Here is a 19,686-nt window from a genome sequence, read left to right as displayed (position 1 = left end):
ATTATTATTGTAGATAAATGCTGCCATGCGCCACTTAACCCAGCACTAAACTTAACCTCAGCAACCAAACACAAAGTTCTGAGCTCTTCTATTTCCTCTAAGGCTGATGTTTATGAGAAGGAGCTGAATGTCTCTGTTTGTTTTTTCACCATCATGTGAGTGTTTGGTCTTTAGAAGAAGCCAAGGATATTCCTGCACACGGTCACAGAGCGCTGGCTACCCGTCTGACTGGATGTTCCACATTCCGAACACTTTTTCTTCTGCGGTCACTGCTGCATATCAAAGACGTCTCACATGCACGTTGTTTTGAATTGCAGCCTTTAAGCCTATGTTTCCATATTAAGCTCATATCTGGCCTTCATGTGGTCAGTCAGGTCTGCGTCTTTATAGCAAAGTTAGGTCTGGAAGGAGGCCTAACCCAAAACTAGGCCCAAACAAACACCCTACAGCCCTGCCCTCAGCTTAAAGGGGAATTTGACTGACTTTTACAAAAAAGTCTGCAGTATTCAATCATTTGGTCCCCAAAGAAGCCTTATTTTTAGATTTTCTACAATTTTGCCATCATCAACATTCCGTATAAAATTCAGAAGACTCGTGTAGGTTCACTGGTGGTTTTGGATAGTAAATAAAATGTCCATATTTGCGTTGTAGTCATGGAGACCCATGGTTCCTATCACCACCACTGTGAAGAAATCACTAAAAGCCACAAGAAAATGATCACATTTTCCTTCAAAGTTAGCCCACTTGGGTGTGAAAGAGTCCAAACTTGCAACATTTTAATTTCGAACACCCCCATCCTGCTTTTACTAGTGTTTATTTCCTCCAATGAGGTCTGCATGTAATATTTGCACGCTTTCATGTACCAAAACATTCAGAATTTATGTTTACATGACTATTTTCCAGCCTCTCTTCATCCCTCAGAATTAAACAGGCTGTTTTAAGACTGATATCTGCAAATGAGCTCTGTTCTGTCCGGCTGCCTTATTCCAAGTGCAGTCTGAGCGGAAACACTCCTGATAACATCAGTGTGAGTGGGCAGGGCTCTAAAGGCAGATGTCTGTATTTGAGTTGTTAAGGGAACAAGCTTATGTGGTCACATGTGATAATGCTTAAGTCTATTTGAACCATGTTAAAGGATTAAAGGATGTGAAAAGTGTAAAATGAGCCCTGATGTGAGGAAAATAACATATAGGAAAACTCTTAAAATCAAGTCAAAGTCAAAGTGAACTTCAGTGTCATTCAGACTAAACAACAAGGAGCACATAGCTGAATGAGACTGCATTTCTCCAACTCTGATATGCAAAATATACATAAATATAACAGCAACTGTACATAGACATACTAGACTGTTTAGACAGACATAAAATGCATGACTGCATGTCTTTGGACTGTGGGAGGAAACCGGAGCACCCGGAGGAAACCCACGCAGACACGGGGAGAACAGGCAAACTCCACACAGAAACGTAACCCGGCCGGGGAATCGAACCCAGCGCTACCCACTGCCCACCGTGCCGCTCATTCATATATAAGAAATAATGCACATTATATAGAAAAAATATTGCACATTGTTCTCAGTGACAGTATTATTGCACAGTGTAACAGGAAACGTACACTCGATGCTGGTGAATAGTGATAAAGTGCTCAAGTGATGAGAACACTTTTTATATAGAAGACAGAGCTCTAATAGAAGTGCCCAGACAGTCTCAGTGTGTGTGTTCTGCTGATCCTCTCTGCCGTCCTCACCGCTCTCTGGATACCACACTGGGAGGCTGCTGGTAAGGATGTTCTCTATAGTGCCTCTGTAGAAAGTTGTGAGGATAGGAGGGGGGAGGTTTGCTCTTCTCCTCCGTCATAGGAAGTGAAGGCACTGCTGTGCCCTCTTGGTGCGTGTAGTCTATGTCAGGTTGTCCATGATGTGCACTCACAAAAACTTGGTACTTCTCACTGACTCCACAGCGTTACCATGGATTGAAAGTTTCCTCCTGAAATCAACAGTAATTTCCTTTGTCTTGTCAACATTCAGTGACAGGTTGGTTCACTTCCTCTGTAGGCTGAGTCGTCGTCGTTGCTGATGAGGCCCACTGTCATGAGTCATAACAGTGAACAGCAGAGGGCCCAGCACACAGCCCTGGGGAACTCCAGTGTTCATGATGATGGTTTTAGAGGTGTTTCTTCTGAATCGAACTGTTTGGGGTCTGTCTGTGAGGAAGTCGAGTAACCAGTTGCACAGTGGGGTGTTGATGACTAATGAGCCGAGTTTCCTTACCGAGTGCATGGGGATGACTGTAGTGAAGGCGGAGCTGAAGTCAATGAGGAGCATCCACATATGGCTGTTCTTATTCTCCAGATGGGCCAGACTCAGGTGAAGTGCTGCTGATATGGCATCATCAGTGGAGCGGTTAGGGCAGTATGCAAACTGGAGTGGGTCGAGTGTTGTCAGGAGTCTGGATGTTATGTGATTTCTGACCAGCTTTTCGAAGCACTTCATCATGATGGGAGTGGGTCCTATAGGGCGTTGATGCTGGTGACTTCTTTGGCAGTCAGATCATAAAATGTATTACATGTGAAAGAATATTTAAAAAATTTGATATTGAAGCACATTTTTAACTGTTTAATCAATATTTGTCCCTTGGAGTCCCTGAACTGATATGTTAATTATTTTTTAATGAAGCATGCCCACTAATTAAGATATTGAGGACATGACTTACTGTACGGAGGCCACAAATTACTATATTAAGGCCAAGAATTAATATATTGACACCACAAGTTACTATATTGAGGCCACAAATTAATATTTTGAGGCATATCGAGGCCACAAGTTCCTATACTGAGGCCACAAATTACTATATATGAGTTACTTCATTGAGGCCAGGAATTAATATATTGAGGCCACAAATTAATACATTAGCCAGACCTTATTACAAAATTATTCAGCATGCCACCTTTAGTAGCTGAGTACATATTTCTTTGTTTCATTGTTAAAAAATTCTATAAAAAAAGTAGTTTTTCGTGGAGCCGCCCATTAGTCGCCAAAATCGCGAGAGTAGCGCGAGAGCAGCGCAGGCGGTTCAGGTGAGACGCAGAAAGTGCTGTGATTGGCTGAGGCGGTTGTTTTTTTTCTCTGTGAAACTCGTTTCGTTCTCAGCTTTTCTCCTCATCGAAACTCGGGACAGTTGTATTATTAGCAGGTTCCCCTGTCAGAGCGGGGTCAGCGGAGGCTTCCTGTGGCCTTTATACTCACTTAACTGAGAACTCCCCCTAAAACTGTCCAAGCCGGCTGGATCTTTACCTGGTTTACCTGGAGAAGGGCTGAGCGCGCGGGACTGAGCTCTCCTGTAGGGCGGGGATGATGCGGTGTGCTCGGTTTCGCTGGGCTGTTTTCCTGGTGTTGGCAGGTTAGCTGGAGTTATTTGTATGTAATCTGGTCAGTAAGTGGTGTTTAAGGGTCAGACTGTGTGAACTGACGAGCTTCTGTTCCTCTGTTTCTTTTCTCTGCTGTTCCTCGCGCCACTTTTAGGTCTCTGGACAGGTGAAGCACAAGGTGAGTGAATGACCTGCTGTGATTGTGTGTGTGTGTTGACCAGCTGTCCTTGTCCAGTAGAGCTATCCGAACAGCGCAGCCCTCAAAGTCCAGTTAGATTTTTCAAAACTGGCCATTCAATTAAATTTAACGAAAGCAAGCAAAGTTTATTTATATGGCGTTTTTTACAACGGGTGTTGTCACAAAGCAGGGGAATTCCACCAATTTTTCAAAATTCCTGCATACTTCAGTGGTTGAGAGGTAAACAGAGTCATCCAGAGTGGTTTGGTGTGAAATGTGTTAAATGGTTAATTGTAGAGAAACTGCTCATTACATTAGCAACCACTGGACTGTGGACCACAAGTGGACTGCAGAGGTCCTCAGGCCAGTACTGAGGAGGAGTCCATGGTCCATAGTGGGCCAGTGAGGGTGCTTTGTTATCAAAGTCAGTGTAAAAAAATTGACTTAATACTAAGAAAGAAATGTAAAATGTTCCCAAACAGTAAACAGTATTAATACAAGTCATGCAACAGTAGTGCGTAAAGCAGCTTCGTCTAAATTTGTAGAAACAAAATATGCTGCCCGGAAGTTGTTGTTCACTTGCGAGTGAAAAATTTAAGTTAGTTTGCCACCGTTCTGCCTGATTTCAGGTATAAAAAAAATAATGTTCAGTGATATCCATGCCATGTTGTGCCACCTGAAAATTACTGTGTTGAAATTCCTCAAATTTATTTATTTATTTTTTTAATTTTCCTGTGGGCCTTCGTGCTGTTTAGTGATAAATGGCTGGAATTGGGGATGAAAAAAGTTGAGAACCCCTCAATTCCAACAAAATCTGATGTTCTGATGTGATGCAGTGAGTTCCGTATCTGACCAAACTTGTTTGTTTAAAGGAAAAAAAAAGAATGCAAAAAAGTCTCTAAGGCAACCGGCCACTCTGGCAGGAGGCTCTGCATTTTTTTTGTGGTAAAAATGTGAAATGTTGTGGCCAGGGGCTCTGGACAATAGGCAGTGTCTACCCCCGCATACTTCAGAGTTTTGTATGGAATACTTATGATAGTAAAATAGCAGCAAATCTTTAAGAATGAGTTTTCTTTTGTGACTGCTTACTCTGTGGCAGTAAGCAGTGCCACACAGTAAGCAGTGGCACATTAGTATCAGGCCGATATCAGCAGAAAGTTCTGAAAGGGAGATCAGAGAGAATAAAAGAGACTGAATGTGATCTGATCCTGTAACAGTACTCGCTCTCACTGTGTGAAGTTGTTCCCTGTGGGGTTAATAGAGTGATCGAGTTGATTCAGCATGATGACCTACTTTCAGATCATCTTAAGTGAAGTGAAATTAAAACCAGCTTCACACAGTTTCACTATCGGAGGTGAAAAGTGTTATTGTGCCTTCTCTACTTACAGTGCCCTGCGTGAACCTCTGAATTGACTTAAAGGTATAAATTTGTTAAAACTGTCATAAAAAGGCATCAGCATTCATAACCATTTCATGTAGTAACTTTCTGTGAGGGAGCTTTTAGAGGTGGACGTCTGGTTCCTATCACCACCACTGTGAACAGTTCTGACTCGGTAAGTTTTAGAACAGAGCGTTTCACACCAAACCTGAATGATGTTTAGGGTGGGTTCCACCAACAAGGAAGTAGTTTAAACTTGGATTAAATCAAGGTTTATCTATTAATCCTTTTGAACTCAGCTTTAAACCTAGTTTAGAAATAATCAGGGGTACATTTAAACTGTCACTTTAGTCCTGAATTAATCTAGATTTACTGTAAATGTTCTGTAAGTGTTAATTTTAATTATGTTGCACCGTTACTTTAAACTCAGATTTAAACTTCATTCAGGGATTAAATTTAAATTTCCACTTTAGGTGGTTTAAATTTACAAAATGTGTGTAAAAATGGGGAAAATCTCTCTGTCTGTAAGTAAAGCTATACAATACAAGTAAATGTCTTGAATGACAAATAGAAAGTGTTTCAGGTGCCGGGCAAAAAATGGGGTGTGTGTGGGTTTTTTATCTATGTGTATATATATATATATATATATATATATATATATATATTAATATAATATATATATAATATAAAATCATCTGTGATGCTGCTAGAGGGGTCATCACAGTCTTCACTTTAGGTATTGCAGGCACTGGGCTGCAGACCTCAAGTGGTCCTCAGGCCAGTATTGAAGAGGAGTCAATGGTCCATAGTGGGCCAGGGAGGATACTTTGTTATACAAGTCAGTGTAAACAATTGTATAAAAAAAAAACATACTTTTTTTCCCCAAATTGTATGTATGTATGTCCTTTTTTAAAGTGTCTTTTAAAGGGCCTGTATCCCATTTTTCCCTGAAGTCCACTTATAATGTTAGGTTGGATTTACGTACCAAAACCTGCATGAGTTCTTTTTACATGATCTCTCTTTATCCTTTAGAGTTAAACAGGCTCTTCTGAGTAAATGAGCTCTGTTCTGATTGGCTGTGCTGTACTGTACTCCATTCAAAAGCAGGATGGGCTGAAACACTCCTTACTTCAGCTGCTGTAGGCTGAATGTTTGAGGTGCATATAAACTGCTGCATATTTAAATAAATTTGTTTTCGTGACATCACAAAAACACTTCAAAACAGGCTGCTTTTGTGGCTCCATGTGTGGACTTGAATATTATGTTTAGAAGCTTTAAGAATGTTTACATACTACAGTTTGTACATTGAGCTGTATTTCCATGTAACTTCACCTGCACCAAGCACTTTCACTGAAACTGTGACCAACACAAGATAAGCTGTGTGTGAGCAAGCGTGTGTGCATGTGCTAAAATGGGTGTGTGCTGCATGCATGTATACACAAGCCTTGCTCCACTATATAAACCTCCAAATTTGACCTGAGCTACTGTAGTTTTATATGACTTGGCCTTGATTTTGTGTTTACAGTATGTAAAAGTGTAAAAGTAAGATTTATTTTCCTGCCATTTTTAGTGTTTGAGATGTTAATTGAAAAGCAAAACCACCACAGAGGAAAAAGTATAGCACTTTCATAATCTACTAAACCTCTGTTTCAGTATGTGGTCGTCCGCCTCTACTGCCCAGGATCGTTGGAGGATTTGATGCTGCAGAAGGTCACTGGCCGTGGCAGGTGGACATCCAGGTACTGTAATAATGGAATTCCTTTGGAATAATAAAAACAGTGGAATGCTCCTCATCCTTCTGCTTGTGTCAGAGGTGGCCCTGCTACCTGAGAGCAGTTTATAATGTGACTATATGATATTTTTATTATTTTTGTGATTATTTGTAACCCCCTCTTGGTGATAGAACTGTGTTATCAGAGTAAGGGAAAACAGAGGGATCATCCAGCTAGGGCTGAACAATTTGGGCAAAATATTTGTGTTTTTCTGACCATTAGTGTGACTGCGATATAAGTTGTGATTTGTTTCTATAAAATATGGACCATTTTTTGTAGACAGGAAGACCAGCACATTCAGTTTTCTGGCCTGGGGCTTGAAATGTAAACTTAGTGCACCAGACTGAGTTAGTTGTAGTTGTGATGTCACAGAACATGGGTGTTTGGTTGGTGCTGATTGGACTAAGGCTGGCTTTACAAGGTAAAACTTTTCTTGCAACTAGCTGCGTTCTGTGAGTTGCCTGAAACATAGTGTGTTTACATGCACTCAGTTATATTTATATATATCGCTGCTGTCAGAAGAAAACCTCGTATCTCCATTTTTGTCGTTTTTCAGTTTTTTTACTTGATCTGAAAATACCCTTTGCCCTTTACCTTGTGTTTGAATTTCATGATGAATAGACCAAAAGAAACGGCTCAAAATGACTTGGAAAAAAGTCTGGTTCCATTGACTTACATTAAAAGTACAGTAGTTTTTTTCCTTCTCCTGTAAAGTTTTCATTATGGAGATACAAGGTTTTCTTTCGACAACAGTGTGTGTGTGTATGTTCTATGTATAAATTGCCTTTGAAAATTTTGTAAATATTTGTTAGTCATAGCCTACTTGATGTCTCCTGTCCTAGAAGCAGAACTTATTTTCTTGTTGGAAAAATAAATGGTATGAAAGTGTGTAGTTTGACATGATCATGTGCCATGTTACCATTGTTTTGATATGCTGTTTCATGAAACTTGTTCCACGAAGTTAAGATACTTGTAACTGTTGCGTCTGAGTTCCAAGTGAGTTGCAAGACACTTTACATGCAGCTAATAAGTGCAGTTCAGTTTCATCTAGGTTTCAAGCAACCGAAGTTGCTTCACAAGCTCAGCATTGCTAGATAAATTTCCCCCACTTAAAACTTGCTAAGACAGTGCTGTTGATAATGTAGGTTATAATCAGATTACAGCCCAACACGTTACTGTGCCTGTTACAAAACTACACCTGAGAACATAGGGCCCCAGTGCTCCGAGCAGTTTTAATGACTCCCCGCCCCAAAGCACCTGATCCAGCTCATGAAAGGCTGGAAAATTGCCTGGTGGATCAGGTGTGTTATGACTGGGAATAGTAGGTCCCTTGAGCATTGCCTGATTAAGGATACAGGCTATATGATACAGCCTAGGGCCTCACAGCAAAGTGTAAAAATAATATAGGATCTTTTAACATACTATGTTTTTGTCCAGTAACTTGATTCATCTTTATTCGTGTCATGGAGGGGTGGAGTGGGAGTGTTTACTATCAAATATCAAGTTCATGTAATATTAATATTTTTCATTATGCAGGTTAGCCACCTCAATCCAGGACTCTGTCTCACTATGCAGTATTTCCTGCCTGACTTTAGGCTTAGTTTGATCTAACTCTGGTGGGCAGGAGTATCTAAACCTGCATTAATCACAGTCTGAGTATCTAAACCTGCATTAATCACAGTCTGAGTATCTGAACCCATATTAATCACAGCCTGAGTAACTAAACCTGGATTAATCACAGCCTGAATATCTAAGCCTGGATTAATGACAGTCTGAATATCTAAGCCTGGATTAAGCAAAGTCTGTCTATCTAAACCTGTGTTAATCACAATCTAAATAACTAAACCTGGATTAATCACAGACTGAATATCTAATCCTGGATTAAACACAGCCTGAGTATCTAATCCTGGATTCAACACAGCCTGAATATCTAAACCTGGTTTAAACACGGCCTGAATATTTAAACCTAGATTAATCACGGCCTGAATATCTAAGTCTGGATTAATCACGGCCTGAATATCTAAACCTGGATTAATCACGGCCTGAACTCTGTCACGTGATCAATTGATTCCGCCTGTTTGGCTTAACTTTGGCTCTACAACAGTGCTCTCCTGTCATAAATGTGATCTGATTGACAAAAAGAGCAGTTCAGGAAAGTGTTTTTTTATTTTTTTTTTATTTTATTTATTTATTTATTTAAGTAAACAACATGTCTTCACACTGACTTTTCTCCATAATCACTTTTGTTGACAACTTATTAAAGCTTGGAGCCTTGGTTGAGACTGGAGGAGCGTCTCGTTCCATATACACTTACAGGGCTCTTGTAATCACTTGACCTGTTTTTCTGAAGCGGCTAAATCTTGGTCTGACTCCTCCTTAACGATGACAAACCCCCTCAGTTTCTGTCTACTTTGCCCTCTTTGTTCCTCAACCATAACCCTGGAAGTGCAGCCTGATCTGGCCACATTCCACCAGCGCATATTTTCTTTTCTGCTGCTGTAAGAAGATCCTCATGTGTCAGGTGTATTTGTGCGTGTAGGATTAGGCTTCAGATATCAGCTTATTAGGAGTGGACAGACTACATTAGAAATAAATTGCTAGCATATAATTTTGTTACATTTCCTACTTGCATGTTCCCCTGCAGCCATTACTGAATTTAATGTAGACTTTTACTAATAAATAATTATGCAGTCAGGCATATAAATTGCAGAAAGATATCTATTTGTAAAGCCTTCCTAGGGCATATCAGTACAACCATTTGTCATGTAAAGGAACTGAAAAGCATTTTAAAGGTGCAGTGTGTAAGATTTAGCAGGATCGTCTAGCAGAAATGGAATATAATAATCAAAACCATATTACATTAGTGTATAATCGCCTGTAACTATGAATCATTGTGTTCTCGTTAGCTTAGAATGGGCCCTTCATATCTACATAGGGAGAAGCTCCTCTTCCAACAGAGGCCGCCATGTTGCGCCGCCGTGTTTCTACAGTAGCCCAGAATGGACAAACCAAACGCTGGCTCTAGAGGGCGCCTTTCTCGCTTTTGTGCTGAAGCAGCGTTTTGAATTGGTGCCGCTGTGGCTCTGGTGGGGAAAAAAGAAGTAGTAACAATGGTTGCTGCCATTGCTGGCTAACGACTTTGTGTTGTGAGAAGTTTAAGAACCCAAATTTTGACAAATGGAGGATCAAATGTTTTATTTAGCTCAAGAGAAAGCGAGAGAGGGCGAATCCTCATCGGCAAAGAAGCAAAAACACGAAGAAGCAAATCAAAATCAGGACAGGCGAAGGCAGAAAACCTGTTGGCCACTGTAGGTTTTACTACATGCTTGGAAAGGGAGGGGTGAGGGAGGGGGATTCAGTTGTAATCTGCAACCATATATATAATTGTTATTGATATATATAAATCATAAAACGTGGATAAAAAAAAGAATATGACTCTTAAGGCTACAGCACACACTGGGCAGACGCCACCAAAAACAGTGACACTGCTTCATCTATTACTGTGCTATATTAAACCCAGACCACAAACCCATAGTAGGTGACATGGCTTAAATTTACACTCGTCAATCTAAAATCTTTAAAATAAACAAATGTAGTCTTTTTTTCACCTCAGCTATCGTTATTAACCTAGTCACAACGCAACTTAACTTGAAAGTAGTGAGTTTGTGGTGAGTTATTTAGCTGATACTGAACATGATAGATTCACTAAATGATGTAGAAGCTTTTATTCCATTAAATCTCTGTTAAATCTGTTCAGTAATTCTGTTGTGGAGTGTAAAACTTTTGTTTAATGATGCTTTTTTGTCCGATGTGCTGTAGTCTTTAGCCGACTACTGTAGTCTTTCATTGAACTAAACCACGTGTGTCAGGCTCCAGTCCTCGTGGGCCAAACCACTGCAGACTTCAGCACACTGCCTCATTAAACACACCTGATTCAGCTGATGAGCTAATTAGCAAGACCTTCATGAGCTGAATTCAGAGCATTAGATGAGAGTAAACACTGATCCCACAGCACTTTGGCCCGGGAAGGTCACCAGTTTGACACGCCTTGACTAAACAAATTAGGACCTCTGACTTATACATAAGACCCAGGCTCTACACTGCCCTCTGGTGGAGTATAGATTTCAGACACCTCGTGGCTCTACAATATGTGAACATATAACATTAGAAAAAAGCTTATTTGCGTATCAAAATGCTAATTTGCTATTACCTTTTTTACTTTCAGGACTATTTGAAAATTCATACTTATCACTAGTTTAAAATCACTTGCTAGTTTTGGCTTTATGGATTCCTGAACAGGGGTGGTTTGTTCTTGCGGCTCAGTGTCGACTGTTCAGAGCTTTTCGTGCCTTCATGTGAAAGATCTGCATTCTGTGTGAAACTCCAGTGTTGTGTATTATCTGTACTTGGTTTTTGGATTGCCTTCATAAGCAGTTAATCGCTGAATTACTATCGGTGATTAGCACTTTTATAGGCGGTAGGCCTCATTACCCTGAAATAGCAGTGTAAATTGACCCTTTTCTCCTTGTGTTTTCTTCTTTCTTCAGAAATCTTCTCATGTTTGTGGAGGAACACTCATCGCCGCAGACTGGGTTCTGTCTGCAGCTCACTGTTTCCCAAAGTGAGTTTGGAGGTGTCTGTTCTGGAGATGTTTCAATCTGTCTTTACAGGGTTTCATTCTGTCTAATGACCTAGAGGTGGCCAATATGACGATATGTTATGATTATCGTGATTGATTACGTCACAGTATGGCCTTTTAAATGTGGCACTGTGGTTTTCCTGTTCATGAAACTCAGAAAAACAAAGGCCCAGTCCCATTTCTTCTTTTTACCCCACCCCTAGTTTTCGAGTGTCTCCTTGCCCCTTGGAACTGAGTTATAAGGGGTCGTGGTTGAAATCTTCCCTCTGAAATGGGACCCTCAAATAAAAAGAGCATCACTTCATTAACAGCTACCAGCGCTGCTCTGTAGGCGACCCTGCCAGTCTGCAGTGACAGCAGAGGAGGGTAAAGTTCAGCTCCTCACTGCTGGGATTTAGTTACATTTAGGGCATCATATGCCTTCAAAGAGGGGGCAATTATTTATTATCACCCACCCCTAATTCTTCAGTGATATGTGATATATTCACCAGCTTCTTGTTGGAATTTTCCTGTTCCAACTTAAATGGTGTAATCATTTAAGGTGGAACATGACAGTTATCTAGCTAGCTACTAAGGCATCAATGTACTTGATATTGAGATGTTATACTTATGGCCCATCACATCATGCCTGCTGTCCTTCTCTATTCCGGCTCATTTGCTTCCTTAAGAGGATATTTCTTCCAAGTCCAGCATTGCTGATAACAAATGACGGCATGTAACAACCCAGTAGTGTTATGTAAAAGTGCCTTCTTGTTCATCATTAGCTGCATTAAGTTAGTTGAGGAAGACTTTCTTTAACGTTTTGTTCGTCTTTTCTTCTCAGTCCGTCCGACACATCTTCCTACAAGATCTACGCCGGTCGGCTGACCCAGAGCGGCTGGAACCCATACGAATCAGCCCATGATATCAGACAGATATTGGTCCCGTATGGCTACACAGACCCGCAGCTTGGCCAGGATATCGCTCTGGTGCAGCTGGCCACGCCAGTCGTCTGGTCTGACCACATCCAGCCCATCTGCGTGCCAGACTCGGACGTGCAGTTCGCCGCAGGCACGATGTGCACCATCACCGGCTGGGGCGACATCAGAGACGGAGGTGAGTGCTGAGACGGGGTCATGAAGAGCACTTGAGGAGAACAGAGGAAGGTTCAGATGAGGATTCAGAGGAAGGAATATTGTGTGATATTAAAATTTAGTCACAGATGCTGATTTTGAGCATCTGTAAAGGTAATATTAGCTGATATAATTCGACTACAGTAGTTTTAGATAAATAGTGCTTTTCTGACTGATAAGATTGTCAGTTCACAATTCTTAGATTTCTTAAGGGACTACATTTTGTATTTTATTTTAAGAACCACTTAATGACATTCATTTAGTTTTTTATGTACAAAAAATGGTCATAAATCATTTTTAATGACTATTTTCCTACCTTTCATTATCAATTATAATAAAACAGGCGTTATTGTTTCTGTGCCTTTAAGACCGATGTGTGTGTAAACAACCTTTTGTCTAACTGGCTGCCCTCTATTGAGAACACACTTCTGTACATTTTTATTTTTTGCTGAAAATTAGCAGAAAATGGTCTTAATGTTTGTTTTTTTAGAGGATGTGATACATGTTTTTGTGATATCAATTCAGAACGGGTTATTTTAAATATTTATATAGACTGTTTCAACTGGGGAGAGAATAATACATTTTGAAAGTTTCACACTGTTTGCGATATGAGGAAAATTTGGTTTTCCATCATGTGGACCTTTTAAACTCAAAAGCAGAAATTCACAAAGTAAATATAAATATTGTTTTATATTAATTAGCTCTTTTTTCTTATTGGTACACCAGTTCTTCTAACACATGTTAAAAGAACTGATGTGCTTTGTGTTATGTTGCCTTTAAGCTAAATTACATTTGGTTGCATTTTACATGTTTATCTTGTTTGTATCTTGTTAAAAGGAATGATATGGCAAAAAATCAAATTTGCACATTTAGTGTCCAAATAAAATAGTTACCTGTTATCAGGTATTATACAACAGTTAGTTTTGGCCACGCGAGCTGATTGGTTGAGAGGCGTTCTAACCGTGCTGTTATTTCACCATAACATCATGGGTTTTTCACAAACACTGTATCACTCCGCTGAGACGCTGTTGCTAAGCAACGACTTTGACAGCTATAGGAGACACTGAAGCCATTTGAACATTTTTACTTCTTACTTTGCCACAAACAGAAAATGGACACTTTTAAGATCACATTTGACCGACAGCCGATTTGGTCAGACTCTGAAGATGAGACGACACTAAATTCCCAAACTGTCATCACCACTGAGCAGCTTTTCAGTTGGCAGCTGTGACAGAAGAACAGCTGAACAACCTGGAATCAGCCAGAAATGAACCCAACACCATTCGCCAAACTAAATGGGCTGTAAGATGCTTTACAGACTGGCTGGAACAAAACAACATTAATAATGATCTGGCAAAAACTGACAAAACTGAGCTGAACTTGATATTTCAGCGGTTTTATGGCTCAGTCTGTACTTCAAAAGGCGAGGCTTACAGCAGACTGTGCAGCGAGTGGGCGGAGTTCGTTGCTCTGGCGTAGCAACCAGCTGCTCGTTAAGGAACTATAATTTGGTGAAGGAACTGCGAACATTAAAACATATTAAACGCCGCGTTCACGGCCCAGTTTATTAATTTATTACTGTATTTATTTAACTGTTGTATTAAAGCAATAGAACACTCGAGGAGTGTGTTATCGCCAATAACATCGCGGCTGTGATGATCTACGGCGACCAAATCACAGCCGTGATGTTATTTCGAGATAACACACAACCTCGAGTGTTCTATTGCTTAATTATTAGCAAGTTAGCTGCTTCTGAAAGCTGTTCTATGCCTAGATGGCTGGTGAGGCAAGCTAACGAATTTACGTGCGTCTACAAATTTCTTACAGAAACGCTAACAAATAAATACATAGAACATATTTGTTTTTTATTGAATATTTAACAGATTTGAGATGAACTCACATTTACACACCATTTCTAAGTATACTCAACTTTGACGCTTGTAGCTATACAGCATACTCGAACCCTAGTTAGTGCTAGTGTTACTATTAGTATTAAGTGTGCAATTGGGATGCATCCTTAGCTTCTTTAGCTAAATGCTAGAGCTACATTGCTAACAAACATGTTGATAGTCACCCAACGCCTGCAGCCTTCAGTCAAACAGTGAAGTTTTTTATATTTTTGTAGTCCACAGGACATCATACTGCGTCATAAACCACATCGTCAGTCTACGCGACCTTAATGAAGAGCTGGATGTAGTTTAAACTGGTTGAGAATATATTAACAGTAAAGATAGTAATGTTAGCCTTGTAACTAAAACTGAAGAACTAAACCTAAAAAAGCATAATTTGGACACCAAACATGTCTTGGCATCTGAGAAAAGTGGGAAATTTTTTTTTTTACTGCTCCTTTAACCCTGCTGGACTTCAGAGTTCAGCCTCCGTAAAGGCTAATGCTAGACTAATGTGACTCCTCCTCACAGTAGACTGGGGTTCGTTTCAAAAACCAGGCAAGCACACCATGCTACACCAATAACGGTACTCAGGAAGACTCTTAATTCATCTATAACGTGATTAAACTCTGGATAAGAATGTCTGCCGAATGCATACATTGACTATAAATCTGTATAATATCAGGTGGTTTTATAGACCTAAAAGGGATAAAAACACAGTACTAATAAACACAGTCAGTCTAATTTGATCTTCAGAGTCAGACTCCGGCTGGACTGTATGGGTCTGTTGTCTGTTGTCTGTTAACTGTTAACTCTCAGCCTGTCTGTGCATCAATGTTCAGTCTCTGTGTGGCTGTAGTCTCTCTGCAGGGGGTGGGGACGCTGCAGCAGGTGCAAGTGCCAATCATCGATCAATCTGCCTGTCAGGAAATGTTTCAGACCCAACCCACTGAGGAAGTTAACATCCGCTATGACATGCTCTGTGCTGGCTTCAAGGAGGGGGGCAAAGACTCCTGCCAGGTGAGAGGAGATATCTGTTTATTGAAAGAGGGAACACTGTCATCATAGCTGAGCCACACAGACATGCTTGTTCTGCTTTTATGATTGAAACCATCAATGCATCTCTCTTATTTTTGTTTCATATGTAATCAGTAAGATTGATTTTATTAATTTATGTTTTACTGTTCACAATGTGTTTACAAAATGACAGAATAGGATTATACCATCCACTTTATTAGAAACTCCCACCTTGTGCGTCCACTCACTTGGCCACTTTATTAGAAACACCTACCTTTTGCTTCCACTCATTGGCCACTTTATTAGAAACACCTACTTTGTACTTCTACGTACTGGCCACTTCATTAGAAACACCAACCTTGTACTTCCACTAACTGGCCACTTTATTAGAAACACCTTTCTTGTGCGTTTTTTTACTAGCATATGAAACACCTACCTTACAGGTCCACTGTGTAGGTGAACACTTACAGACTTTGAATCATCTGCTGCTGATCAGTCCCCTTTACCCAATTCATCATTGGTCAGTTTCTAATCATTGGTCAGTCGCTGACCAGACATTATTTGAGTGGTGGTGACTGTGGTTAGAAACTGACCCCTGATGAAGCATTAGAGAATGGTTAAGATAAACTGTGCATCAACAGATGAGTGTCTAACTGTACACCAGCGAGGTGGAGCTACAAGAGAGGGGTTTCTGATAAAGTGGCCGGTCAGTATCAGTGTCAGCAAACGTCTAACTCTTTCCCGTGTACTTGTGTGTGTGTGTGTGTGTGTGTGTGTGTGTGTGTGTGTGTGTGTGTTCGTTCAGGGAGATTCTGGTGGTCCACTGGTGTGTCTGTCGTCGAATGGCACTTGGCTCCAGGCTGGCATTGTTAGTTTCGGTCTGGGCTGCGCTCAGCCCAACCGGCCAGGGGTCTACGCCAGGGTGTCTGCGTTTTCCACCTTCATCCAGACCAACGTAAAGGGACTCCGACTCTACAGTGGAACGGGACAGAACTGGGCTGGCTGGGTTATAATGCTGACCAGGACTATACTCGCACTGACCATGGCACAGCTACTGAGATAAATTCACCTTGCATAATACCAAAAGAAGGAAAAATGAATAAAGCTCAGGGCAGCCAGATATGAAGAGGTAATGCAAACTGTGATTATTGTTCATTTTTTTACTTTGTCTTTGCGTCCACTGGATAAATTTCTCATGACTAGCGTAGTTTGTCTGATAAACATTAGAGAACAGTAATGAATTTAGTCACAACTGATATGATGTCTGCACATTTTAAACTGTACATTATGGAAAGTCAAGGAACTTAAATTGACACCACTATAAGGAAAATTATCTAGCAGTTTAAGAACAATATGGGATCAAATATTTATTAAAAAAAATATATCCATGTATTTTGAATGTAACTGGCTTTTTTACAATGTTTTAAATCAGTTGTTGTAAATAAAGTCTTATAAAGTGAAACTTTGTACTGTAAACTCTCTATTTTTTGAGAATATTTTCCATTTTTAAGAGTGAAGCACCTGCCCATACGTATCTAGGGCACTGACTGGTCAACTCTTTACTTTCAAGTCATTTTCAGCCAAAAATGAAAAACTACGGTCCACCCCCCACCCCCCAATTGTAATCAGTCACTTTTGCACTGACCATATAGTTTCACTCTGTAGTTCTACAGTTACAGACTGTAGTCCATCTGTTTCTCTGCATACTTTGTTAGCCCCCTTTTACCCTGTTCTTCAGTGGTCAGGACCCCCATGGACCCTCACAGAGCAGGTACTATTTGGGTGGTGGATCATTCTCAGCACTGCAGTAACACTGACGTGGTGGTGGTGTGTTAGTGTGTGTTGCGCTGCTCTGAGTGGATCAGACACAGCAGTGCTGCTGGAGTTTTTAAACACTGTGTCCACTCACTGTCCACTCTATTAGACACTCCTACCTTGTCAGTCCACCTTGTAGATGTAAAGTCAGAGACGATAGCTCATCTGCTGCTGCACAGTTTGTGTTGGTCATCCTCTAGTCCTTCGTCAGTGGTCACAGGACGCTGCCCACAGGACGCTGTTGGCTGGATATTTTTGGTTCTCAGTCCAGCAGTGACACTGAGGTGTTTAAAAACTCCAGCAGCACTGCTGTGTCTGATCCACTCACACCAGCACACCGAGGACACGGCGGAGCAGCACGGTACAGCTGTGGCAACTACTAAAATGAGTAAAAGTATCATAGCTAGAGACAGTAGTAGGAGCCATCTTGAAGCCTGAATTTTGTCTACTTCTGGCCACTTGTGTGTTTTGAAGCAGTGATTTAGGCATGTCGTTAGCACAACGCTAATGGGCAGAATCCTCCATTACTTGACCTTTTCTTTAAAATACGAACACCGTGTTCATTAATGCCATTAATAAATGTTTTGTCTGGCTCTAAGCTTTGCAGGCGTGTTGCTGCTGGCTATGTAGCCTTTAGCTTGCTACCTAGCAAGGTAGCAAAGTGATGTCGTTTGCTACCTACAGCCCAGTCTGAACAAATCCGCTGTTATGGTTGTGAAATATTAAGCATTATTTCATTACTATGGCTTATAAATAGCTTTGTCTGCCATTTGTTAGGGTTTGAAAAGAGTATCGGGTCTTAATTTCTAGGCAAGTTCTGCTGCTGATATTGATGCTAATGTCCATTCAATTCCTCGCCCCTCTGGATCACCTAAAAACTTCATGTAAGCTAATGTAATAACGGAGCAGTTATTAAGGTGGTATCAAGGATTCAACCGAGGGGAAATGGCGAGGCAAGGTAGTGCTTGGTGGTAAAAAAAATGTCCAGCTTGCCAAATTTCAGCTTTGTAACCAGCTGCTCTCGCTGACCATCAAGATGAGACACAGTTCAACCTGAACAAGCCTTCGATTGTGGTTTCTGACATTGAATGACAACAAAAATTGGTTGTACAAAAATGGATAAAAGTATCACTGCAGTAGTAAGAACTATCCTGAAACCTAAATTGTGTTTTGAGGCAAGCGTGATAGTCATGCAGTTAGCATGACGCTAACTGGTATTACCCATAGATATCCATATCTAGATGCCATGTTGCCTGTTGTTCTCTAGCTGAGTCCACCATGTTGGAGAGGTCAAGATCCGCTTATGAACAGATTCACTTTTATTGAGAGACGACGAGTCTCAGGATTAAATCGGCCACAGCTTCCTTATTACTCAACCGATTTTCACCACATTTGTTTAGTTATAATCCTCAGACACAGATTAATCTGGGCTCCACGGATCTGCTCTCGGTAGCTTTTACTTTAATAACCGATCGTGATAATTAGCTGTCCAGACCAACAGGAGAGTATTCAGTCTGTACCGGACGTTAAAAACCGAGTGTAGCGCAAGAAACATAATCACACATCAGCAAATCCATCAATGTGTGAATCACTTCTAATCTTAATACACATAAAAATAAAATAAACCCCCCAAAACACAGTAGACTTGGCTTCCTATTCGCCAGCTTCTTGTTCGAGTTTTCCCGTTCCACCTTAAATGGTGCAGCAGTCACTTTCTGGTGTCTGAAGCTGCAGCATTTAAGGTGGAACGGGAAAATTTGAATAAGAAGCTGGGAAAGAAGCTAATTTCAGCCTCGTGTAAGAAGGTGCTAACGTTAATCTATTATGAATATCTACACGGATTAAGGAATGCTGTAATTTACTGCTACAAAGCTTTAACCATCATTGTAAATAAATAACTACTACATCAAGTCAAGACCCCCTGAATAGACTATTAAATGAAATAAGCTTCATATAAAACCAGAGAAAAACAATCACATCAGCAGATTCTCTGTGCTTCACCAACCACACGGCCATATCTACACAAACACCACACAAACAATACGCATCACACAGACATGAGTGTGGATCACTGCGTTCCCTCCGTTATATAATCCTATCCCACTTTCTGAGTGTAATATTCCTGAAATAGTGTAATTTTGGACAGTATCTTTCTTAAACTGCCGCTCTGTAATGGTACTGAATGCAGTCCAGCAGCGGTGTTGACCTCCCTAAAATGGCGGCGCCGTTGACGTGCCTGAATGGACCCAACACCCCATCTAAGTATGTACATGTATGGGAAATTGCGAGGCAAGGTAAAGTTACTGCTTGATGGTAATAAAATGTCCAGCTTGCCAGATTTCAGCTGAACACAGTTCAAACTGAACAAGCCACTGACTGTGGTTTCTGACACTGTATGACAACAAAAAAATTGTTGTACAAAATGAATAAAGGTATCACTGCAGTAGTTGGAGCCATCTTGAAACCTATGATGTGTTTTGAGGCAAGCGTGTGATAAATTAGTCATGCAGTTAGCAAGGTGCT

At 40.6% G+C, this 19,686-nt stretch overlaps 1 protein-coding gene across 1 annotated transcript; it reads left to right on the top strand.

The window, feature by feature from the left end:
• Positions 1–3,076: 3,076 nt before the first annotated feature.
• Positions 3,077–16,810, top strand: zgc:92313 (uncharacterized protein LOC436869 homolog). The gene is made up of 7 exons (XM_036573267.1): positions 3,077–3,395; positions 3,518–3,541; positions 6,573–6,658; positions 11,239–11,312; positions 12,154–12,425; positions 15,191–15,351; positions 16,154–16,810. The coding sequence occupies exons 1-7, from the start codon at positions 3,347–3,349 to the stop codon at positions 16,409–16,411; spliced, it is 924 nt and encodes a 307-aa protein (XP_036429160.1). The 5' UTR covers positions 3,077–3,346; the 3' UTR covers positions 16,412–16,810.
• Positions 16,811–19,686: the final 2,876 nt, after the last annotated feature.

The sequence above is a fragment of the Colossoma macropomum genome, unplaced genomic scaffold (genome assembly GCF_904425465.1).
Source record: "Colossoma macropomum unplaced genomic scaffold, Colossoma_macropomum, whole genome shotgun sequence".
NCBI lineage: Eukaryota > Metazoa > Chordata > Actinopteri > Characiformes > Serrasalmidae > Colossoma > Colossoma macropomum.
This window is presented reverse-complemented; position numbering and strand designations above follow the sequence as displayed.

Coding starts and splice junctions, on each gene's coding strand:
- zgc:92313 (XM_036573267.1), top strand. CDS start 3,347: ATGATGCGGTGTGCTCGGTTTCGCTGGGCTGTTTTCCTGGTGTTGGCA. Junction 3,542..6,572: donor CTGGACAGGTGAAGCACAAG/GTGAGTGAATGA, acceptor CCTCTGTTTCAG/TATGTGGTCGTCCGCCTCTA. Junction 15,352..16,153: donor GGGGCAAAGACTCCTGCCAG/GTGAGAGGAGAT, acceptor GTGTTCGTTCAG/GGAGATTCTGGTGGTCCACT.